The sequence below is a fragment of the Hippopotamus amphibius genome, chromosome 9, assembly GCF_030028045.1.
Source record: "Hippopotamus amphibius kiboko isolate mHipAmp2 chromosome 9, mHipAmp2.hap2, whole genome shotgun sequence".
In the NCBI taxonomy this organism is placed as follows: Eukaryota; Metazoa; Chordata; class Mammalia; order Artiodactyla; family Hippopotamidae; genus Hippopotamus; species Hippopotamus amphibius.
Genome location: NC_080194.1, coordinates 138,928,153 through 138,954,612, shown reverse-complemented (window position 1 = coordinate 138,954,612; position 26,460 = coordinate 138,928,153). Strand labels below are relative to the sequence as shown.

The 26,460-nt window shown below is 41.0% G+C and overlaps 1 protein-coding gene across 4 annotated transcripts in view; it reads right to left on the bottom strand.

Annotated features, from left to right (window-relative positions):
- The window catches only part of BAIAP2L1 (BAR/IMD domain containing adaptor protein 2 like 1), an 88,027-nt gene that overhangs the window by 49,631 nt on the left and 11,936 nt on the right, over positions 1-26,460 (bottom strand). For 2 of the 4 annotated variants that reach the window (XM_057747978.1, XM_057747979.1), the window contains exons 2-3: positions 13,176-13,251; positions 8,029-8,115 (exon numbers count right to left, since the gene is read on the bottom strand). The exons of 1 other annotated variant lie outside the window; for it this stretch is intronic. In XM_057747978.1, coding sequence (XP_057603961.1) covers positions 8,029-8,115; positions 13,176-13,251 — 163 coding nt within the window. The remainder of the gene's footprint in view (positions 1-8,028; positions 8,116-13,175; positions 13,252-26,460) is intronic. One more of the 4 variants, XM_057747980.1, reaches the window with a different exon arrangement.

Below are 26,460 nucleotides of genomic sequence, written 5' to 3'. Positions count from 1 at the left end.
TTCCCTTTTCTCTGCACCCTCTCCAACATTTATTGTTTCTACATTTTTCGATGATGGCCATTCTGACTGGTGTGAGGTGATACCTCATTGGGGCTTTGACTTGCATTTCTCTAATGATTAGTGATGTTGAGCATCTTTTCACGTGTTTGTTAGACATCTGCATGTCTTCTTTGGAGAAATGTCTATTTAGGTCTTCTGCCCATTTGTGGATTGGGTTATTTGCTTTTTTGATACTGAGCTGCATGAGCTGCTTGTATATTTTGGAGATTAATCCTTTGTCGGTTGCTTCGTTGGCAAATATTTTTTCCCATTGTGAGGGAGGTCTTCTTGTCTTGTTTATGGTTTCTTTTGCTGTGCAAAAGCTTTTAAGTTTCATTAGGTCCCATTTGTTTATTTTTTATTTTATTTCTATTATTCTAGGAGGTGGGTCAGAAAGCATCTTGCTTTGATTTATGTCATAGAGTGTTCTGCCTGTTTTCCTCTAAGAGCTTTATAGTGTCTGGCCTTACATTTAGGTCTTTAATCCATTTGGAGTTTATTTTTGTGTATGGTGTTAGGAAGTGTTCTAATTTCATTCTTTTACATGTAGCTGTCCAATGTTCCCAACACCACTTATTGAAGAGGCTGTCTTTTTTCCATTGTATATTCTTGCCTCCTTTGTCAAAGATAAGGTGCCTCTATGTGCATGAGTTTATCTCTGGGCTCTCTATTCTGTTCCATTGATCCATATTTCTGTTTTTGTGCCAGTACCGTACTGTCTTGATCACTGTAGCCTTGTAGTATAGTTTGAAGTCAGAGAGCCTGATTTTCCTTTTCAAGATCATAGCAGCTCCATCTTTCCTTTTCAAGATCATAGCAGCAGTATTTTCAATAGCTAAAAGGTAGAAGCAACCCAAATGTCCATCAACTGATAAAAGGTAAAATGTGGTATATCTATACAACAGGATCTTATCCATCCATAAAAAGAAAGGAAGCACTGCTACATTACAATGTGAATGACCCTTGAAGCCCTTGTGCTAAGCAAAAGAAACATGACTAAAGATCATGTATTGTATGATTCCATTTATGCGAAATGTCCAGCAAAACCAAATCTATAGGAGACAAACTATATTAACGGTTAAATATGACTGGAGTTGGGGGTGAATGGGAAGTGACTGCTAATTGGTATGGGATTTCTTTTTGGAGTTAGGAAAATATTCTAAAGCTGACTGTGGTGATAATTTAAAACTTTGTGAATATAATAAAAACCACTGAACTATTTATTTTAAGTGGGTCAATTGTACTATATGTTAATTAGATCTCAATGAAGCTATTATAAAAATATGATAAAAATTAATTCACAGATTTCAAAAGGACTAAATAGAACTTATAGTAATGAAGAAAAATGACTAAAATTGAAAAATCAAAGGAATCAAAAAACTAGAAAATATGGCTTCCCTGGTGGCGCAGCGGTTAAGAGTCCATCTGCCAATGCAGGGGACATGGGTTTGAGCCCTGGTCCAGGAAGATCCTACATGCTGTGGAGCTACTAAGCCTGTGCACCACAACTACTTAGCCTGTGCTCTAGAGCCCTCAAGCAACAACTATTGAGCCCAGATGCTACAACTACTGAAGCTGGTGCATGTAGAGCCCATGCTCCACAACAAGAGAAGCCACCGCACTGAGAAGCCTGCGCTCTAGAGCCCGTGAGCCACAACTATTGAGCCTGTGCACACAACTACTGAAGCCTGAGCACCTAGAGCCTGTGCTCTGCAACAAGAGAAGCCACCGCATTGCAATGAAGAGTAGCCCCTGCTCTCTGCAACTAGAGAAAGCCTGCATGCAGCAACAAAGACCCAAAGCAGCCAATAAATTAAAAAATTGGAAAATAAAAAATTTAAAATGCCATTTACAAAAGGACAAAAACCTCCATAAATATCTAAAAATGACTGTACAAAAATGTGTAAGACTTCTATAATGAAAAATCACAAAATAGTGCTAACGGAAATTAAAGAAGCCCCCGGTAATTAAAAGGATATACTGTCCTCAATGGATTAGAAGACTGAGTCTGTTCTCCCTAAATTCATCTATAGATTGAATCTATAGTAAAAAATCCTAGATTTTTTTTTTAAGTGAGAATTGACAAGCTCATTCTAAAATACATGCAGATACAGAAGTCCTACAATAGCTAACACAATCTTTGAATAAGATCTTATTTTACTTGATATCTACTACTTGATATCAAGATTACAAAATTACAGTAATTAAGACTGTGTTATTACTACAAAGATTGCAAATAGAGCACAGAGACAGCAACAGGCGTAGGTGTATTGCCTTCTTGTTTCCCAGGGACAAAACCATGTGATGTGTTACAAACATGGATAACAAAGAGAAAGTGCAGCAAAGAAATTAGAAGTGATCACAATGAATGTAAAAGGAATTACAGAAGAAACAGCTGCCTGCGGGAACGCCAACCCTGCTGTTGTTTGAGAGACCCGGAATGTACAGCCACAATAATGGAGTGAAGCCCAGACATCAACATAATTGAGAAAAGTGGTTGTGGTGAAAACGATGAAGGTGTTTCAGAGAAAGCGATGCCAGCAAGAAACATCACATTAGAGGAACTCTCGAGGCCATCTTACAACACTGAAATCACCGAGGATAAAATGCTGGGACGCTGAGCTAAACTTAGAGAGGGGCATGACAATTTGTGAAAGCAGACCGTATCTTAAGTTATACAAGAAAGTGACAAGAGCTGTTGAAAAGACTTGAGTTTTTTTTACAAATAAATAAAAATGCTTTAATTATCAGTGTTTCTAATGCTTTACATTACTGTGTACTAAATATCAGCTTTACTTTTTTCCCCCATTTCCTTACATATTTATAACTGAGAGTAAGAGAGTTTTTAATGTTTCTGACAAACAGTTTTAAAGGTCACGGGACAATCATAATTTTCCCCATTGATTATTAAGATGGCTTTGCATGGTTTAACTTGTATGGTCATATTTGTGGTTCTATCTATATTTAAAATTAATGAGTTAAATGTATCATTTCAGAAACTGGAAAAAGAACAGCAGAGTTATCCCAAAGACAGTACAGGAAGAAAGTAAGGGTAAGAGTAGAGATAAATGAAATAGAAAATGAAGATACAATGGAGAGAATTAAAAAAATCTGCTCGTGAATAATCAAGGAAAAATGTATATTCTTGCAAACACATCACCTACTTCATGGAAGAGAATAACGTCAATGAAAACAATCGGTACTGGTTTTTGAGTTCGCGAATACTTGTGAACATATGAAGCGGCAAAAGAGAGGCATCTTTCTAGTCTGGGAAACTTTAGAAAACACATGGCACATTATCTCATTTCATCTTCAAACAACCCAGAACGTGTTGTTGTCCTCTACCTTTGTCCTGCCAACCACTCATATGGTGACGTGCTACCCAAGGTGGCATAAGTTGACACTGGTACTGAAACAACACAGCTTTACTGAGCACCTCCCAGGTGTTGGGCAGAGTCCCAGGGGAAAAAAAGATCTGGCCTGGCCTCCCCGTCCTGGGTCACAGGGTCGTTCTCAAGCAGCACCTATGCTGCCTACCATCCTCTCATAGAGGTCACGACCTCCACAGCCCTGCTCTGCCTTGCTTGGCTGCAGGTTATCTCACCATCATGCAGAAGGCTGTGACTGCCAAGTTTACCCCCATGGTGTACCAGCCTCCCCAAGGAAGCACTGCGTGAGCGCCCACCCTGTAGACCACGGAGGAAGCATCTATCCACGAGGCTCCTGAGAATGAGATGAGACAACGCACGAAGGACCTGGCACACAGCACGCACTTAATGAGACTGGAGTTCCTATGTGAAGCACAGCCATAAACAAAAGTCAAGTAACACGTGTAAGAAGCCACACATATGTATGTAAAACTCCTGTCGTTTCCATCTCCCTCAATCCCGTAACACCTGTGTGTATGGTCAGGACCCTAGTGAAGTCACCAATTCTGAGGGGACCAGTGAGCTCCAATCACCACACCTGCCAGCCCCTCCTCAGTCTTCGGCTGCTCTGACACCAATGATTCCCTCTCATCTCCTTCTTGAAAAGGTCCCCACGTGAGATTCCTGTTTTCTTCCTCTTCAGCGACCCCTGATTGGCTGCCTCTTTCCTTTCCTTTTGCCTTAGTGAAGCAAAGTGAAGTGGAGAGCTGAAGAGCTCAGATTCTCAAGTCGGACCACCTGCTAACTGTGTGACCCAGGCACACACTTCACCCTCTTACGTGGAAAATGGAGACAGTGGAAGCGCCTACACCCAGCTCTGTGCAGGATGGCTCCGAGGACTAAATGAGATGAACTAAAGCCCCTGCCAGGCGCTGGGTCCTGTGCCTGCAGAGAGCAAGCACTCAATGTTGGCTATTAGACACAAACTCACTGGAAGAAAAGACTGGAAAGAAATATAGCAGTGATGAAAGAGGCTGGTAGACCGTGCAGGTACATCAGCAGAGAGGAAGATGAGAGGAGGAAAGAAAGGAGAGAGAAGCGGATGCAGGGAAGATGCACCAAGAGTTCGTGATTGTAAGATACCCAAAGGCTTGAAAAGAAAAACAAAAGGAAAGAAAAGCAAAAACTACCCCACATCCCTAACTCTTCCTCTGTGCTTGGAGTCCCAATTCCCAAATAGGAATAGACTGGGAAGCGTGGCTGTGGTCTTCTGCAGAAACAACAAAATATGAGTGTGAAGTACAAACAACAGGAAAATCACACAACCCATGCGGGAGAAAAACACTATTCCAAAATCAGGGACAAGCAAAACACAGAAGCACTTTGCAGTCCAAGGCACAGCTAAAGCATTAACATTTGTGTCGGTCCTTTCCTTTTATTGAACGTTGTTGAAACAAGACCTTTGATAACCAGAGCTGCCTGACTGGTGGCATCACTAGGTATCCTCTTAACAGCTATGACCTCTCCCTTTGGATGGAACCCTGAGCTAACCATGCTGGGGAGGCCTCTCTGGCTGCTGGGCCATGGGTGTATGATCCAAATCAGGCCAGGGGGCACAAGAAGGTGTGTTCTGGGGTTCCTGGGAAAAGGTTTCCTTCTCTGTAAAGGGCCCTCCTTCCTGTTTCTGGACAGAGTGGGAGGAAGAAGGATGTGATGCTTGAGACTAGCAATGGCAGCTATCTTAGTACCACGAAGAACTGGGCTTTAGGATGAAAGAGAGACGGAACCAGACTCCTTAGTAATGATTAACCAAGAACCTCCTGCTCCTGGCCTTCTTATGTGGGATAATAAACATCTTTATTGCTTAAACCGCTATTAGTTGGGTATTATGTTACTTGTGGGCAAAAACATCTTAAATGATTCACACAGCACTGGGTGACCTGATGCCGAAAGAGGGAAATCAAAATGAAAACACCCATAGCTAGAAGTCAGAAATGGAACTGCTGCAGCTGTCTTACTAATAGAGGCCAACCCAGAGGACAAAAAGTACAAGGTTAATCAACACCCTCCCTTCTTCCCCCTAAAGTGAGAAGAGACTGAAATGCTTAGCTTTGCCACCCTGATTAACATTCATAATGTATTTGGCCAAGTTTTCCAAGCTGAATCCTCACTATAAATTTGTATGAATTAAGTAAATATTTTTATCCAGAGGGTATTTTCTTCATACTTCCCAAAGTACAGAAGTATCAAAATAAACATAACAGAAATTTCAAATCAAAATATGTGTGAAATAAAAAAATTGTCTTATAGCAATATTAATAAAATTTAATTCAACATTAAAATGAAAACTACTCAAATTTAGAAACAATAAGAATTCTTCAGCATCTTTCTCTTCCTCCCAGAGCAAAATTTTTAAACTGAAATTTTTAAAACTACAGGATTTTTTTCTTTTCTTTTGGTGGGAAAACAAAGGCTTTTCAGAGATAATACTCTTTGGTTTTGGTTTTTTATTTATTTTTAAAGAACTTTCATTGAGATATAACTGCCATATCATAAACAGCATGTATTTAAAGTGTACAGTTTGACATTTTTTTCTTATTAGTAATGTATATATGGCAATCCCAATCTCCCAATAGAGATAATACTCTTAAGGAATGAAAGTTTTGAAATGACTCAGTCTTCATATATGTAATACCACTTCAGTTTTAACAAATGAAATTTATAACATAAGTTTCATAACAAAGTTATGAATACCAATACCAAAAATGTCAGTAACTAGACCAGAAAATCTTCTTGGAAAACAAGAAAGATACAATCAAATTCAGGTCTTTCTCTATAGGGTATTATTTTAGTCTAAACTTCAACAACCAAATAAAAAAAAAACCAAATCAAAAGACGTAAATGTTAGGCTTCCAAAAGCAACTCTTACTAGGATAGCACTGTATCATGGAACGGCTGTGAGTAGAAAATTAACTACATGATATAGTGAATATAAACAAAAGGACAACTTGGAACAAACATGACAGCAAGTAATTTCCATTCCCTGTGAATGAAATACATACACATGAAAGAAACTTCACCACTGCAACATATTTTCCTTCTTGAAACTGAAGTTTTAAGCCTGTGTTTATAGCAACACAGTTGCTGTGGAAACAGTTGATTCAACATTATGAACCCACAGCTGAATCAAGTAAGGTGTGGAACAGAAGTCTTATTTAAACAGTGGCAAGAACCATAAAACATTCAAAAGGCAAACTGAATGACGGTGAATCAAAGTGCCATATGTTTTAATGTAAGGGTCATACATCTTTTTCCCTGAGGCCTGACACAAATAGGATGTTTCTTTTTAATTTAGTTCTATTTTTGGAACCCTATAATCACCCCAATCATCCCTAAATGTCCTAAATTTTACTGTCTGCTTCTGTCTACATAACACAGTGTGTATTTTATTAAACTGATCCACTTTGACAGAGTTGCTATAGTTCAGACCTTGCCAGAACATGCGGAAGTTATGGCACCAACAGGATACAAGTCAGGGTTCTGAAAATTTTCTACATGTAACATTCTATTCAGTATCGCAGTACTGACTCATGCACCTTCCAGCATCACTTTTGGCTTAGCTTTTGTCTACAGGTTCCAAGACTATGAACTCTTCAAGTACAAAAGCTGTCAGACAATGTTAACGAGTGCCCAGATCCACTGCAAACCCATCGGCCCAGCCCTCAACCCTGGAACCATCATCACACCTTGACTTTGTTCCTTCGCTTTTATGGGTCAGTAATGAGTTTTCCAAGTAAACTTGAAAACCCTCAAGACACTTAATAGAAATGCTGTGAGTTATTTGAACCTGAAACATATGCTCCTTTGCTCCTCCTCTGCTTCTCTTTCCACTTTTCACTTTTCTTTAAACACACACGCTTTACCAATCCTTTCCTCTGGTTTTCTGAACCTTTCAAATTCTGACAAATATTGTGAACTCTGAAATGTTACCCTTTGTCAAGTAAAACATATTCAACAAGTTTTTAAAATGATGGTTATGTGCGGGGCTATTTAAAAACAAAAAACAAAACCCTTTGGGAGACGGTACAGTGAACCAGCTCTGTAAATAGAAGCCTCGGCGTTGCTGAGGGTGTGGCTGCCCTTGCCCTCCATGTGTGCACAGGGGTTCAATTCATACCAGCAAAACCGGAAAAATCACAACTGAGAGCAACTGTGGAAGCAGCAACGGCCAAGAGCAGAACGTACAGGAGCCGGACTCTCTGCGAGGTGAGTCACAGGAAGTGCTCTGCCAGAGGCGGGAGGCCCCGCGCACGCCCCCTTCAGTTAAAAATGTAGGTCAAGGCTCCCCGGGTTCCATGCTTCAGGGATCAGGAGGGAATTAGGGCTCAAACCTCACAGGCAGAAGCCCAGTTCCTAGTGGCCTGCCCTTAACTAAGCCTCCACTTTGAAGAGACCACAAAGAAGTCAATCACTGTAGAAGGGAACAAACCGGAGTGCTGGGCTAGCCTTCTTTTCTATTCTGGATTTGGGCCACTTTGTGGGTTCTCATCAGGACTCACAGGATGAAGGCCCTGGAACTGCGGTTCAAGTTGAGTTTATATGTAACAGACGGTCAGCTTACCTAGCTCTGTCGACACGGGGGACCCGGTGGCAATCTCACCAATCTTGGCCACTCCATCGTAGTAGGCTTTTCCTGCCAGGATCATAGCTAGACAGGGATGGTGACACACAAAATCATCACTTACACAAGGAAAGGAGGAAGCAATACAGAGGTTTTCTTCCAAACATCCCTGAGTAGCCCTGTGGCTGAGACAAGTGTGGCTCCCAGAGGGCAGGGCTTGTGCTCAAGAGCTGTGCCAGAACACAGGTCCCTCCACAGCACTTCTGGAGGCCCCCACCCACTGGAGAGCCCCCATGGGATCCTGGCCTCCAACCAGCCCCGGGGAACCTACAGCAGCAGAGTTTGGGGGTCCAGGGAAGGTCCTGCCTGCTCCCGATGCCAGTTCCAGAGCAGGTGGGCCCCTAACATGGAACCAGGGCAGGAATACCTCCACTCCAGCAAGCTGACCACTCTGCAGCGATGCTGTTAGCTAGAGGGATTAGTGGGGGGTGGCCTAGGCACCTGGGCCCTCGATGGCATTTTCACTTTCTCTATTGAAAAAGATATTCTGAGACACAAGAACTACCATACTTGTTGCCAGGAGAAAAATCTACGAAATCTGAAATATATTATCATTTCAAAAAACGATGGAATTACCTCAAAAATAACTGAATGTTCTGCCTTTCTTTCCCCTCCTTTTTGGCAGAGACGAAAACTTTTACTGCTATACAAGCTGGATTCTAATTATCTTAAAAATCACATTTCTCCTTTCAAGCTGATTCTGAAAACTACATTATAAGTACAGAAATCTGCTTTTGATTTTTCTTTTCCTTTCCTTTTCTTTTTTTTTGGGAGTGGGGGAGGTCAGGAGCAAGACAGGCTGGGTTTGAATTCTACTGTTATTTCTAACAACATGACCTTCTTGGGCAAGTTAGTTATCCTTTCTGAAACAAGGGATTTTAATCTATAAATGCCCTAATAGTGTGAGTAATGGGCAAACTAATGGAAGCTGTTAATACCAATTCCTTCTTTTACTTTACAACAGGTGGGGTTTCAGGAGCCGGAAGGTGTACAACAAGCAAACTTTTCCATAAGACCTAGCCAATTTGGTGTGACTTTAGAGAAAATTTATTTTATCTCACTTAAAGGCTGGCTTTATACACAGACATCAGTTTCTCTAGTAGCTTTTTGGAGACCACAGGATTCTGGAGATAAAAGAGCCATAAGGAATCTCTCTCAGGTTCCTTTCCTTTCACTGAAAAGAAAACCTGAGGCCACACCAGCCACTTTGCCCCAATTTATAATGGGCATTGTTTTTTTTTATTTTTTATTTTTTATTTTTATTTATTTATTTATTTATTTTTTGGGGGGGGTACACCAGGTTCAATCATCCGTTTTTATACACATATCCCCGTATTCCCTCCCTTCCTTGACTCCCCCCCCCAAACCCCCCCCACCCTCCCCGCCCCAGTCCTCAAAGGCATCTTCCATCCCCGAGTTGGACTCCCTTTGTTATACAACAACTTCCCACTGACTATTTTACAGTTGGTAGTATATATATGTCTGTGCTACTCTCTTGCTTCGTCTCATGGGCATTGTTTTTAAAAGATGGATTTTAAAAGGTATTTCAAGTTTAAAAAAGGTGGGTGGGGGAGGAGGTCACGGAATGAGTTAATGCACAAGTCCAGCTGAAGATACTGCAGGCCCAAAAAGTAGTATTTTCTTTTTCTTTTAATATTTATTTTATTTGGCTGCACTGGGTCTTCGTTGCGGCACTCAGGATCTTTGTTGCTGCATGAAGGATCTTCATTGTGACTAGTGGGATCTTTAGTTGTGGCACTCGAACTCTTAGTTGCAGTATGTGGGATCTAGTTAGCTGACCAGGGATTGAACCCAGGCCCCCTGCATTGGGAGTGTGGAGTTTTAGCTACTGGCCCACCAGGGAAGTCCCCCAAAAAGTAGTATTTTCATGGCAAATTAATCTAGTTTTGCATGAGAGTTAAATTATAAAAGTTACGGCTTTTACTACACACACACACACACGTTTAGGAAATGTAGTGCTCTACTACACTGTTATTTCATAAGACTGAAGATAACCGTAAAGCATAGTTATAAAAAAAAAAAAAAAGAGCAATAACAACAGCATTTATGTAGACCTTCTAAATCATTATTTAAGTTAATTAATCTACCAGACTATGTTAAGACATAGGTTGGTGATGTCATCACCCTGTTTCATGAAGGGGAGCACAGAAGAGATATTCTGGGACATGCCCAAGGTCAGTGGCAAATCAGAGGCAGTGCACACAACTCCGGCTAAGGTATTTCACTTCTTTGGTGCTAAATCATGGTGCTTTTTGACTCTGGTCTCAGCCAGCATTGGAAAAGAGATGACTCCACCTAAAAACAATGTTTGTAGCCAGTAAACTGTCAAGTTAATATATGTAGTAATTTAGTGGGAAGATTTAAAATCCCAAGGTACTGATAAGCTGAAAAGCAAATTAGCAGGAGAATGGTAATACAGGCTTACACAACACTTAAAATTTTTGGTTTGCACCCACACCTTAAATTGAAAAATTTTCATTAACTGTTGACTTATGTTTAAAACTATTTAACCTTCTCAGTCTAGTAAAATATTCTGCTTTTATGATAAAGCTGAATTAATTTAAAATTATAATTTATCCAGAAAAAAAGAATAAACTAATATTTTCATAATTCTGCCCCCCTTTGTGAATACCTTAGAGATTTTCTACCACTTACTTTTTAAGGAATAAAGCATATTAGTTCTGTTTTAGTGGCTGACCAACTACTTCAATAATCCAAACTATACACTTGTACCAAAAAATTTTCCTTAAAATATGATTTCACTGGGTTACTGTTCTGCTCAAAAACCTTCAATGGCCTGCCTCCCACTGCCCATAGCATAAGCCTGTCACACTCCACAGAGTTCATCATAGATTTTTGCGGTCATGACCCTCTATGAACCATACCTCTCAGAATTCCCAGCGGTGCTGGTGTTGTCTTCTAGGACACTGATGGGTGGTTTGGTCATATGACTTGCCTTGGCCAATGGGGTACCAGCAGGCATAACTCCCATGGGGCCTGCACTCTTGGGACAGCCAGCTATGCCTGAGAGAGGAAGTGAGCTCAGCCCCAGCTCACTGCAACTGCAGAGTAAGTTCCAGGCGTGTGACAACTGCACTGCCTTTACAGAACCACTGGAAATAATGAACTACTGCTGTCTTAAGCCACCAAGCCTAGGGGCAGCTTGTTATGTGGCAGTAGGCAACTGATGCTGCATCCAAATGCATTAATAATCTGACCCTATTCTACCTTATGTTCTACTGTTCCCCAGTGGCTTCTCACTCATGCTAGCATGGACGGCAGGTTTTGGCTTGAATGCTGTCTTTTCTGCCTGAAGCACTAGCAAGCAGCGTCTGCCTACTGAAACCTAACGTCTGTCAGCTAGCTCTGCTTCTACACGGCCTCCTGCCTGCTCCATGCCCCACCGGCCTCCTGCACCAATTCCTATGACAGTGCTTGTCCCATGTTCTTCACCAGCTGTGCCCGCTGCCCTGCGCTATAATCTGTTAACTGCACATCTGGCAACCTCAACTATACTACAGATTCTTAACAAGGACTTTACCCATTTTACTGAAATTTCTCAATGTCTTCAGCCAAAAACAGATGGCCTACAGAAATTCTGGAAACACGTTATGAAGTGCAGAATAGACCCAGGAGGTGTTAAAGTGATAAGAGGCCTCTGGGGAGAAGCCCTGTCAGCAGAAGGCTAAGCTTGTGGGCCCCTTCACTGCGTCACCTTGTAAAACTCTTGCCTTAGAGAGGCAGCTCATGCTAGGAAGAAAAAGACCACTGCAGGTCAGAGTGATTTCCTTCACAGGGACGGATAAAGAGATGACTTTGTGGCCTTGTGACTAGGCAATCATCAGGGGAGAGTCAGCTTCCAAAACAAGGCTCCAGCTTTTTGAAGGAGGGAGAGGGACACCCACAGAAGTCACTGGTACTGCTGGAGGGCAAGGGAGGGAAATCCCAGGCCTGCTGCACTTCCTGGCACTGAATAGGTTTGGCCAAGAGCACAGAGGTCCGGAAGAAAGTCAACAATCAGTTTACTTTTTCAGTGACTGCAACGACAGCGTGCCCGAATCCAAAGTCCCAAGTCTCGCCAGCACCTCCCCCCTTGCCTGGCACATGCTCACACTGAGGGTGTGAGGGCGCAGGTTTATTTTCAAAACAGGGAGCAGCCAAAGGTGGGATATCATGAAAGAGAGGGGGAAAAAAAGACACAAAGCTTGAACTGAAATCTTCCTTAAATCTCAAACCATTGCACAGTAAATTTTCTACTTATGTTATGTGCTGGTCTTAGTGAACTATGATAGATGGTGAAACTGGGATCTGAATATTTGGAGGGTGACGCTTGCTACATACAGAGAATTGTTCTGACCATGTTAGAATCTGGTGACTGTTAGCATCTCGAGTTTTCAAGGTGATCACTGATAACGTCCCCCTTTTGGGAGGGGAATGCATGTGTAGGTGCATGTTGGCTTCCTCAGATAAAATCTGTTCAAACCAGCAAACAACTCTGGTTCACAGAGACAAAAGTCAATGCCTGAGTTCATTTTAAATGAAGCACTCATTTTGAAGTGAGAATCTAATGTCAACCTTTAATTTAGATGTTTTTCCATTCAGGCTAAACATTTTACTTCTCATTATCAAAAGTGATACACCCAAAGACAAGAAATTCTTCTATATAAATAAAAAGGAGAATAATTCCTATGCTTCAGGATCCTAACAAATATTTTAAGTACTCTTTTTATATATGTTACTAGTTTTCAAAGAATTTGGTTTAAAAAGTAGAAAACATGTTTATGGAAATGATATAAAAGATTAAGCAGTGTCAAAAAACATAATGTTATATTTAAATACATCACTTTTAGCAGCCTATTATTCAATTTACTCATTTCAAATATACTAATATCCTATCATTGCAAAGTTCTGTAGATTAAACTAATTGCAAACAATTTCTACCAATTTAAAGATATTTAGAAAATTTAAAGATATTTAGAAAATTCAATATCAAGTATTTTAAAATAAGTAAAATATTTAATGAAGGGTTTTTATATGCACTCTATAAATTTAGAAAACAGACTTACCATTAACAGCTTTTTCATAATTTTTTCCCAGGTTTATTAAATTTCGTAGCCCGGGATTGAACTGTTCCATAACATTCTGACAAACAAACAAACAAACAAATTAATAAAATAAGCAAACAGCAGACCAAGCAATCTTTAGATGCTGTCACTGCATAACCTGGGATCCCCACATGTGCCTGACGGTACCATCCACAAAGTCACGAACTTTGATTTGAAAGTAGCGAAGAGCACTTCCATACTGACTGACAAACTGGTGAGGCGATGTGACCCTGGCAGTTCCCCGCCTTCCTGGAACTTACTGTAAATGGAGCAGGTAGCAGACACTTTCTCTAAGAAGCACACCCTGTGGGGGCCGTCACTCCAGAAGCTGATGCTCCCTTTTGGGTTTGTAAGTTCATGGCTGTCATGCTAGTGCTAAGAAACTGGGGCACACCACAGGAACTCAACTATGTGGGCAGTGTTTTGGCTATCAATACAACAGAAACGTCCAACAGATTTTGTTTGTGCTCTGCCTAATTACTGGGGGAGGGATGGAGTGGGTGTTGCTGATGGCCCTAAGACAAAGGCCAGCCTGGAACTTTCTTTCTAGGTGGTCACAGGCATTTTTTTCCTAGCCATCAGTTCATTAAGTACTTATGGAGTGTGTGCTAGGTCCTGTGCTCACAGCTGTGGAGGGGGAGATGTAGTTTTCCATTATGGACTTCATGATGCTCTATCTCTGCAAATGTCATGGTTTTCTTTTTTAAAAGTGTCATTTCTATATCACTAGAAAGTCATAAACATAGAGAGAAGTGCTATGACAAGACAGGCAACTATTTAGAACATTGGCCTAAATTTAAAATGCTATCCTAAATCTGAAGTACAGACAAGAAATCATTCCTGTGGGTCTCTGCCTTCTTGACTCAGTACACATGGTGACGGAATATATTTGTCCCACCTACAAACAATAAGCTTCACAATATTAATTATTCCAGATAGACCAGTCAAATCTCTTTACCCCCCTCCCAAAATGTGTACCTTGTTTATAGAGGACCAAGCAACAAAAAGAATAAAAAACCACACAACATTCAAAGGGGCAGATACTTGATACATGTATTCTTCGAGACGAAAAGGTTCTCCAGGACTTCCTAGGTGGTGCAGTGGTTAAGAATCCGCCTGCCATTGCAGGGGACACGGGTTTGAGCCCTGTTCTGGGAAGATTCCACATGCCATGGAGCAACTAAGCCTGTGCACGACAACTATTGAGCCTGTGCTCTAGAGCCCTTGAGCCACAACTATTGAGCCCGTGTGCTGCAACTATTGAAGCCCACGCTCCCAGAGCCCGTGCTCCACAACAAGAGAAGCCACTACAATGAGGAGCCCATGCGCCACAATGAAGAGTAGCCCCCGCTTGAAGCAACTAGAGAAAGCCCATGTGCCGCAATGAAGACCCAACACAGCCAATAAATAAATAAAATAAATTTAAAAAAAAAGGTTCTCCATTAGGAGTTAGTAGAGAAAGAATATAACTTTTATTTTATCAGACAGTGATAAAGACTTATCATGAAAAAACCCCTGCCTCAACCCCTCCCCATCCCTGGCCTTACTCCCATGTAACAGCTTGGTTGGAAGTGTTTTTTTTTGCACTTATTGCCATAGTTTTGATTAATATTCTTGACCTCTCGATTTTGGATAAGAACTACTGGCTTTCTGCTACGGTAGACAACCCTATTTTCCCTTTTCCAGTCTTTCCTATATAATTAAATAATAGTTTCCTGGTAGAATCAATAGTCAAGGTTTACTATGACTTTGTAAATACTGGTCACTACAATGCAAGGAATGTACCAAGAATTATGCTTCCTTTCTTGATACACCCTTTTTGTTTCTCCTGGGATTAACAACTGTTTCATCCTCCTCCATCCCCCTCAGATTTTTCTAAGTATTTACCTTAAATGTTTCCACCTGCTCCACTGGATCGAATAGGAGCCTATCAATATCTTTCAAATGTACAGAATTGTCAGCTAATCTTCAATTCCCTTTTTTCCCCAGAACTTCCTCCAAGGACGCTCTGTCCTCTTACTCAGTCTGGCCTGACTGTTCCTGCCACGCTGTTGCCCTTGCGTGTCCCTTTCTAGTCCCCTGTGATAGTCTCATTAGCTGGATTCCACATCTTCCTCTTTCTTCATTTATTGCTATTTGCTGGAGATCATTCTCCGTGAGTGACCTAAGAAATGACGCAGGAGGTAAATGTGAGTCCCCATGTGTCTTAAATTATCTTTACTTTGACATTTCATTGGTATTTTGGTGGGCAGAGTATTACAGATTGAAAGTGATTGCCCCTTAGGATTTTAAACATATTGGTCCACTGTCTTTAATATCCAGTTTTGCTATCGAGAAGTCTGTTGTCATTTGTATACGACTTTTTTTGGTGGGGGAGGGCAGGAGGGGACTTGTGTATTTCTGGAAACCTTCTCTTTATCCCGGTGTTCTGAAACTACACAATGGTCTATCTCAGTGTGGGTACTTTCTTCACTTATTTTACTAGGCACTTAATAGACCCTGCCCATAGAGAAAATTATGTCCTTCAGGTCTGAAAAATGTTCCTGTCTTGATTCTTGTCTCTTCATTCTTGGGAAGTCTGAGGAAGAGTTTATATAACCTGGATTTATTCTCTAATCATTGTACCCTTTTTCTCTCATTTTCCCTTTTTTGTTCTATCTCTGATATCCTCAACTTTACATTCCAACCCTTCTACTATGTTTTAAAAACTTTTGATGTCATATTTTTAATTTGGGCTCTTTCAAGTTTTTTGATTATTCCTTTTAAAAACATCCTGTTCTTATTTTATGGATGCAGTATCATCTCTTATCTGAATAAATTGTGATTTTGGCACTATTTTCTGCCAATTCCCTGTATTATCTGGTTATTTCTTCACACTGTTTGGTATCCAAGTATCTTTTGTGTTGGAGGCTTTCCTCAAATGTCTGGTGATCCTTGATGGTCAGTTTGTATTTAGGAGTAAAGCCCTAAATTGTTGGTTGAAAGTGTGTGCCTGTGCATACTGGGTGGCTACTGACTAATACGCTTCCTTCAAAGTGACTGGACAGCAAGCCAGCTGTAAAGAAACTGGCCAAGTAACAGTAACCAGGGCCACTGGGTCTCTCCAAAGAAGTTTCTAATTTCCTATCACTGGGCGGGGAAAGGGGCAATCACCAAGTGGTTGGCTTTCCCAGGATGGAAGGGGGTTGGGAATCCTCCAGTTTACTGTGCGGATTTTTCCTGAATTCCAGTCCCTCGCCTGGTGATTCCACATGGAGAGGGCCTCTGATTCAGCACATCCTGAGACTGAACCTCCAGGCCGCCAGGTGGAGGGAGCAGCTGTAATAGTGCTGGTTGGGGCAGGAAAGGGAACCTGGCAGTTTAACTGTGTAACTCCTATCTAGCCCTGTGTGTCCCCTCCGTCCCTACCTTCTGTGGGGCCTGTTCCCCAGCCTTTGGGGTTCTCTGGGGTGAGGGGCTCAGCTCTCACGGGTAACTCCTTTCTGCAGGTTCTTTCAGTTCTCATAAGGCAGTTACCACACCTCCGTCCATTTCAATCAACCCAAATTTCTTTAGGCCTTTTGTCAACTGATATTTCCTTTTTCAGGTCTCCACACTACGGATTTATAGGTGTTTTAAGTTCCTTGGCCATCACTTTAATGTATTCTCAAAAGGAAGAAAAGAAAAATACTTGCGGTCAAGAGGCCACGCTTAACTGAAAGTCCACTCAGCTTTTTCCCCTGGAGCCAGTCAGCTGTTTGAGCCTCATTCACAGCCAGTAGCCATGAAGCCCCAGGGCAGCTGTTGACCACTCAGCAGTCCCTCTGCAAGACAGTCAGCCTCTGTACCTGATCATGGGGACCTGTCGCCACAGCTGCTATTTCTATTATCTTTCCTCAAGTCCTTTGTTTTTAAGCTTTTAATTCTGAAATAGTTTAAGAGCCATAAGAAGTTATAAAAACTGTACAAAGAGTTCCCATGTATGCTTCCCTCAATGGTAACATATATGGCCACAGTACACCATCAAAATCAGGAAACCAACACGGGTACAACACCATTAAACTACGGACCTTATTTGGATTTACCATTTTTGTATCTCTAATCTGTGGGGTGTGTGCCTTGTTTCTATGCAATTTTATTCACATGTATAGATTTGTATAACCATCACCATAATTATAATACAGAACTGTTCCATTAGCATGAAGATTTCCCTGATGCCACCCCTTTACAGCCACCACCAACCCTAACCCCTGGCAACCTCTGATCTCAACCGCGATAATTTTATCATTGTGAGGATGTAATGTAAGCGGAGTCATACAGTATGTGACCTTTTAAAATTGACTTTTCACTCAGCACAATGCCCTTAAGAACCATCCAAGTTGCCAGGTGTATCAATAGTTTGATCCCTTTCTTTGCTATTAGTGGTCCAGAGTATGAATGTATCACAATTTATTCATTTAACTGTTGACCATTTGGGTTGTTTCCAGTTTTTGGCAATTACAAATAAACCTGACATGGACAATCACGTACAGGTTTCTGTGTGAATACGAGTGTTCATATCTCTGGAATAAACACCTGGGAGTTCAATTGCTGCGTCACACGGTAGGTGTATGTTTAACTTCATAAGAAACTGCCAAACTGTTTCCTGAGTTGGCTGTACTGTTTTACATTCCCATCGGCAATGTATGAGATTTCAATAATTTTTAAAATCTAATAACTTCATTAGAAAATGGTTTCTTTCCACTAAAAAGGTAAAACTATTTTCCAAATACCTCATTTACAATCTTTATAACAATCTTACAACACCAAGTCTGGATGGTAAGAATATAAGTTCTAATAAAAAGATAAAACTATTTTCAAACAACATTTAAAATTCTTAATCTTACATGGCTGAGTCTAGATGGTAATATGTATAAGGAAACCAATACAGATCAATCTCTGTCCTCTAGCAGATAAGCAGTTACAAAAAGAAGCTAAGATCTGTGTTCTTTCTTAAGATTATTCTTAGTTCAACTTATTCAAATAATGGGAAAATATAATTTGATTTCTTGATATAATTCTTGAAATGTTTACATATAACTCCTATCTTAAAATTTCAAAAACAATGAATTAATGAGAACTTCCAAAGTTAATACCAAGCATAAACCACTATCTACATGATTCAACCAGAAAAAAGTTCAATTAAGACATGAGACTACAATCAGCTTCAGAGAAAATATAAGAATTTTTAAGCTTGGAAGTTCAACATATACTTCAATTCTTTATTTTAGGTTCAGCTACAGAAACGTTTCCCCTGGAAATTTTGGCCTCTTTGAACTGTGGAAAATCCACTTCTGCACTGGCTGTTGGCCATTAATCTAGTTATTTTAGCTGAAGTACGTGTATTTTTAAACCCAGGAACAAAAAAGCAGTGCGTCCGTCATATTCCACAATCCGTAAAATTTTTATAGTAGCAGAGGACGTCCTTGTGACTTGGACGGGTCCTACATTTTGGGGGGAGGGCAGCAGTTGGGTCAAAGATCATGACGTGTCAAGGCTTGTCAAGACCTGAATTGTTTATAGGGCCTCAAATTTAGAATCACCAGCAGTAATGAACAAATCCATTTTAAGTTTGGCACTAAGAATAAAAGGTTTAAGATTCCAAGTATAAATACAAAATAAATTATAAAAGGCATTAATGGGCCAAGAAGCACTATTCTGTTACCATCAATAACAAAAGCTTAGTATGTATCCCAAAAGTTACTGCCTCTGAAGGGGGATAATGTGTCAAACCAGTTTGAACCAGAATGAGTTTCATTTTCATTCAGGGAAGAATATGGGCAGTGTAGGCTAAAACAAGATGACTGGCAACATCACTGTTGTACCTGTGCTGCGTCTCATAATGGAGAGGGTTGGTTCTTTCACAAGAGCTCTGGGAGACTGGAGAATCAGTGCTTAGCTATTCCCAAAACTGCTGAGGAACAGGCCACTCCCAACCCAAGGCACTTTCCACCAGATTTTTAGTTGGTCCATTTATTTCATACACTTCCTCTGCCTCCTGTATAGTTACAGATCATAACTTTAAAACGAATTATACAATCTTAAGATGGTTTTAACTTTCTCCCCATTTAAATTTCTCTTTCATTACTGAAAAATTATTACCTTTACCAGTATGAAACTATAGACTATGAAGCATAAATAAATACGATTATGACTAGCCAGATGGTTAAACTGAGCTGACTTTAAATTCCTAAGAATTAGTTTCTCTTTCCATTTCTTTTCCAGTTCTCTACAAGACCAAGGACAACTTGATATTTCAGTGCTTTATTTTTCTCAGTTGAAAAGCATGGGTTATATTTACACTGGAATATGCTTTAAAAGTGATTTAAGAATCTCTAATACAGAGTTTTTTATAACTTGATTCAGGGGCTGTATGTCTGAAATTTTTGATATTTTATTCTAAACAATCTCATAATGAATTAATTTAGCATTGTCACAAATGCTTAAACTAATCAAGGCACATTTTAATGTTGTGTGACAAGAATACCTGTTCATAAGGGCCAGCTGAGAATACTTCTAGACAGAAGTCATTTGTAGAAAATCTCGCTTCCTTCTTTCATGTGTTGTCAGAGCGGCTGTTCCTAGACTAACATCATTAGTAGGTGATTATGTCCCCTGCTTTTAGGAAAAATATTGGTGGGGAAATCTGGCAAAGAGGCAGATGCTTGTGGGATAACTGATGGTCAGAACAGCCATGTTTTTCATACCCATCTTAAACAGGAAACAGAAGCCAAATAAAGGAAAATCAGACAACTAAGAGATTTTTTTGCTTGAAATGCTGAGAGCAAAAATACTCATAGTTGAAGATACAAATACACAAAAATGCTTCCCATCAGTCAAATGTGAACAATGTTTTGGCTCCCTCAGTCTGTCTGATCCAGGTCTAGGTACCAGCTACGAAGGTGTATTATGTATCAATCTGTATCATCTATAATTTGTAACACAGCCACCCCAGTAGCAATGAACCTGAGGGCTGGGGAACATGGCATAAAAAACACTTTGGGCCTTGAATCCTCAGGCAAATCACATCCCTCCTTGCTGAGCCTCAGTCTCCTCCTCTATAAAATGGGAAAAACTCGGGACTTCCCTGGTGGTGCAGTGGTTAAGAATCTGCCTGCCAATGCAGTGAACACAGGTTCGAGCCCTGGTCCGGGAAGATCCCACATGCCGCGGAGTAACTAAGCCCGTGCGCCACAACTACTGAGCCTGTGCCCTAGAGCCTGTGCACCACAACTACTCAAGCCGGGGTGCCTAGAGCCCGTGCTCCGCAACGAGAGGCCACCACAATGAGAAGCTCGCACACTGCAATGAAGAGTAGCCCCCACTCACCACAAAGAAAGCCTGTGAGCAGCAACTAAGACCCAACGCAGCCTAAATAAATAAATAAATTTATTAAAAATAAAGTATAAAGTTCTCTTAAAAAAATGGGAAAACCTCTAATTTCCACCTCATGAGGGGTATGAGAATTCAACGAAATAATAACTAATATTTATGGAGCACTTATTGTGGGCTCTTCAAGGCACCAGACACTTAGTGCACTGAATCAACTCGTAATTAATGTTGCGAGACAGAAGACTGACAGAAGATGGAAAATACTAGTCAACTCTCCAGATGGGTGAGCACTCCTATTTATGTGGAAGTCTCCAGGCACTACCGCTTCCGCTCTGTAACATGAAAACAAATGATCTGGGTTCTCCTGCCTCAAAGCATCACGTCAGGATGAGAGAGACTGTGAACACAAAAACCTCCAGAAGTGGGCGGCACAAAGGAAATTGGAGGTGTAATTACTATCTGCTTTATTCAGTTGAAAACTCTTTATCCCTGTTTTCCTGTAGAGACACATTTTGAGGCTCCAGGGCCTATGTTTCAGGCTCTATGCCCAGCACTTCACATGGGTTTGCTCATCAGAGCCTAATGACACGATGGTTATCATCCCCATTTTACAGATGAGACAGGACGCTCTGAGATGTTAAATATAAGAACCTCGCAGAAGGTCCCACAGGCAGCGAGAGGCAGAGTCAGGCCTGGGCACTAACCTTTGCACTCACTGCTCAGGCCTCCAGACAAGTTTCTTGAGGAGAATTGTGCAATAAAGTGAGATGAAAATGCTTTTAAGACAGCACTATTTTAGGGTGAGAAATTATGGGCCTCTACAATATTTTCTTTTTCTTTTGGGAAGCCTTCTTGTAATCCTACTCCTGATTTTAGATGAATATAATTGATCTTCTAAGAGCATTGCAATATGGATCAATTCTACTCAGGTAAATTATTTCTGACCTTCTCCTTTTCTTTCCCTTAAAAAGGGGAGGGAGGGGGTGGGGGAGAAAAAGAAGTTTCTCTGACTACCTGTAGTCCTTCCAAGAATTAATAATGACTAATACTGTCATATTGATTTCCTTTGCTGAACAGAAATTAAAACATTACAGAACTACACTGCAAAACCACAAGGTGTGTTAACCACCCCATCCATGTCTCACATCCCTTTCTTTCTCCCCTGAGAGAACCACTAATTAAGACTGTAAACTTTCTAACTAATATTTATACACACATATATTTAGTCAGGATTGATAAATAATTTTGTTTTGTAATTTAATTAAAAAAAGTATTATGTAATACATTTTACATTTTTTTTTAATTCAACGTTATGCTTCCGAGACATGTCTACCTTGATATGTATTACCTGAATTTATTCCTATTTAACTTCCGTACGGTATCCCTTTGTGATGGCTAATTTTATATGTCTGCTACAGCACCTAGTTAGTCAACTGATTACTAACTTAGGTCTTGCAGTGTAGGAATTTGATAGATGTGGTTAACTACCAATAGAGTTTAAGAGATTATCCTCAATAATCTGAGTGGGCTTCATTCAATCAGTTGAAAGGCTTTAAGAATAAAACTAAGGTTTCCCTGAGGAAGAACACATTCTGCTTACAGACTTCCAGCCTGCTGCCCTGCCCTACAATTTCAGACTTTCCAGCGCCCCACAAGGCATAAGCCAATTTCTTGACTTCCTCTACCAAATGACATTTAGACGGCTCACAAGTTTTTGCTAATACCAACTGTGTGGCAAGAAGCTGTCCACGTCTCCTTGTGTTCATGGGGAAGAATTCACCTAGGAAGAGAACTGCTGCGGCATAGGGTATGTGATAGATTTTTGGATTTTGTTAGATACTGCCAAATACTTTCTCCAAAGTGACTGCTGCAATCTGAGCTCCTACAATCACCGTACTATTTTACCACAATCACCAACACCTGGTGTTATACTTTTTTTGCCCAATGTGAAAAACAGCACTTTTTTTTTAAGTACCATAAACTGTTTCCCTTGTCAGCATTAAAAAGGACACAGGACTGGAACTATCTAAACAGGGGAAGAGAAACAACGAAAGGTGTTTTTATCCTCAGCTCTCGAGACTATCATGGAGTAAAGTTATCAGTGACTTTTGTCCTTTTCACCACAGGATAGGAAGAGGCACGAGAAACATGGATAATGCCTGTAATCAAGCCAGTCTGGGCCTTGGCCACCCCTCCCTATTCCCTATCTCTGTGCTCCAGGCGCAGTGGCCTCTGGGCTGCGCTCTGAACAGGCCAAACCAATTCCACTGCAGGGATCCCGTACCTGCTCTCCTGCTTGGAGGCCCTTCTCCTGCATACCCGTCCACCTGGGTCTCAGAAACAGCTTCCTCCATCCTCCCCCTCCCCTTCTCGGCAGCCCCCTCTCCCCAGCTCTGTTTCTTACTTCTCTTTCTTCAAAAGGCCTGTCACTACCTTACAGGATATTACCTGTTTACTCTATCTCCTTAGTAGAAACTAAGGAAATTAAGTAAATTAAGGCCAAGGACCGCTGCACCTCCACCACCAAGAACAGTACCTGGACCAGCCAATGCCCACAGTGTACTCGCAGCAGAGTTTTTGAATTCTTTTAAAATTACATAAGAGGTGTACGTGCTCATGGGCGAATCAGCTGCATGATGTGCCTTCAGCTCATTCGAACACACAGACACAATGAGCCAGTGGGCTGATTAGTCACAGCCAGGGTTCTTGGAGTGAGGTGAGGGGCTGCTCGCAGCTTCATTAGCTCAAAGTAACAGCTCCCACAGAGGCTCATAGAAACTGCAAGACTCTGCCCTCTACCTAAGTCATAACAGGCTTACAAAGTCTCCAAGTGCCACAGCTTTCCTTGTGATTTTTGCTTCCCAACACTATGTTTTTCCAAGTTGACATTTAAATTACTCCTTAAGTATTAGGTGGCATTGTCCTTAAAATCTTGCTGGAAACGACCCAAATGTCCATTAACTGGTGAATAGATGAAAAAACTATAATTTTATAGTTTATAAGTTACAATTCAATAAAGCTATTAAAAACAAACTAACAAAAACCCCCCCCAAACCCTAGCAACAACAAAAGACCCTGACTGCTCTTCTCAACATCCGAGGCTACTAAGGGTTCAGGCTCTAAGTCCTCAATGCTGTGGAATGCCACAAAGCTGTGGTTTCTAACTAGCCTGCCCACAGAAGAGCCAGATGTGCTGAGATGCAGGCCATCCACTGTCCTCTGTGAACACTGGTCCAGGACCAGACAGAACAATGCTCCTGGTGTGCAGAGCACGTATGCCGATGTAGCTGTTAGCAGCAACTTCTGCTGCTCAACCAATTAGATCCACTAGTAGAAAAAGATAACCTGGCTATTTTGAGGCAAATCTTCTGTTGGATTAGCGGCTGTCTTTCCAACAGGATTGGGGAAGGAGTTTGGTAAATGTTTCTCCAGGCAAAAAATCCTTACTGTGTCCCTCTGGAAGGATATAAATCTTCAGCCCACAGACAGAATCCCCCTCCACAAAACTTTCACTATGACTTAAACATTGTTCTGCCTTCCTTCTTCCTTTCCTTTCTTCATCCATTACCAGGCTTTGGTTTGCAGATAATTATTTCTGCAAAAGTGGTCCTTCATTCAGAGGGCAAAGGGCATGCCAGAAACGAAGCCGTGAGGTGCCAAGGGTTCCACGGCTCTGCCCCCGCAAAACCAGAAGCCACTGGGCCAGTGGTCACTAAAGCATAGGGCCACCTCTTTGGGCTCAGCTTCTCCTAGAACATTCTGAGAGCGTTCTGAGAGCACCTGGTAGATCCCAAGCTCCTAAGAACCAACCAAATGATGAGAACCAGTGTGATCAGAACCAGAAAGGTATGTAGTGCTACCTCTTAAGATTACTAGATTACTAGAAGCAATCACATCTCCGAGACCTTTTATTTCATTGTTTAAAGAAACAGATTTCTGTGACAAAACTCCACCTTCCCTATTCATTTAGGCAGCAAGAACTGCTCTGAAGCCAAAGCACAATTAAGCAAAACAAAACTCCCAACACACTGGTGTGAGAAACAAGTGTGCTCTGTAACTTTTCAAACCTTTTAGATAAAATTATCAAGCCTATCAAGAAAATGAAGTCCCAGAGCTATCCCACCCAGTAATCTAGTGCACTAGTTTTCAACTGTTATTTTTTAAGAAAATTGTGTAGGGAGAACCATGTTATAGGCAATCAGTGTTCATGACCATCTGATAACATAACTTGAAGAAGAAGAAAAAAATGGCCTGAACTCTATTTAACACTAGAAAGTTTCATTTTACTTTAAACACAAAAGTTTCACATTTGTCTGTGAGTGGAATCATTTGAAACCACATTTCCTTGTAGTTTTAAGTGTAGATGATTATACTGGGTCCAAGGTCCAACAGGTGCTCTAACTCCATATAGTTGCGTGTACTTCCTGGCAGTGCCAAGAACACTTTCAGCCTGCGAGCAGCCAATCCTAGCTCACTAACTGTCAGTGCTATCAGACATGGTAGCAACGTCTGGCCCACACTGGCCTCCACCAGCAAGAGGATTTGGGGACCCTATCCCAGAATTCAAGCACCTTTTGGACCTTGAACTTCAGAGGAAGTAGCACCTGTGAAACAAGTAAAAAAATCACTTTTTGAAATTCCAGATATGATAATATTAGTATCCATCTTTGCTTGGCACCTAGAGATCCATGTACTTATTTGAATGAATGGAAATAATCCTTCCTATAGCCACAGTGCCAGGATAATTCTTACATAACTTTCAGTCAGAATCCGGAAATTTGCTTCTCTTCTGGTATTTTCGTGTGTGTGTGTGTGTGTGTGTGTGTGTGTGTGTGTGTATGTATGAGAAAGATCATGGCAAGTACTAGATAACACGTACTTATGTGTCACTCCATTAACGCTATAAAGTCCTCATGTTTGGACCTTTGAAACAACTACACATTTGTTTAATCTTTATTGCACATTTACAGTGAGCCTAGCCCTATGCTGGATGTACAGAACCCAAAGATGAATGAGGTAGGAGTTCTAGCCCTTGAAAATGCATGGTCTACGGGAGACAGGTATGAAAAAATACCTAGGCAATCTAGATTGACATGGTGAAAATAAGAAATGCAAACATCTTTAATATAACTTGAATATCATTCAGAAATATATAACAACCACAGATAGATGGCATGTATTAAGGAAACAGTAACTGATTAGTTACTGGGTTTAAAAGAGCTGTTGATAGACATACACTTTGAAGGCTGTAGGGCATTCTAGACAATGTATCTGGTTAAGTGTTCTTGCCTGCCTGGTTATTAATTTTAAAAGGTGTGTCATGGAATAAAAAGCAAGCAATGAATTTTTTTTTTTTTTTGGGGGGTACACCAGGTTCAATCAACTGTTTTTATACACATATCCCCATATTCCCTCCCTTCCTTGACGCCCCCCCCCTCGAGTCCCCCCCACCCTCCCTGCCCCAGTCCTCTAAGGCATCTTCCATCCTCGAGTTGGACTCCCTTTGTTATACAACAACTTCCCACTGACTATTTTACAGTTGGTAGTATATATATGTCTGTGCTACTCTCTCGCTTCGTCTCAGTTTCCCCTTCACCCCCCGCCCCCCCCATACCTCGAGTTCTCCAGTCCATTCTCTGTATCTGCTTCCTTGTTCTTGTCACTGAGTTCATCAGTACCATTTTTAGATTCCGTATATGTGAGTTAACATACCATATTTGTCCTTCTCTTTCTGACTTACTTCACTCTGTATGACAGATTGTAGTTCTATCCACCTCATGACATATAGCTCCATCTCATCCCTTTTTATAGCTGAGTAATATTCCATTGTATATATATGCCACATCTTCTGTATCCATTCATTTGTTGATGGGCATTTAGGTTGCTTCCATGTCCT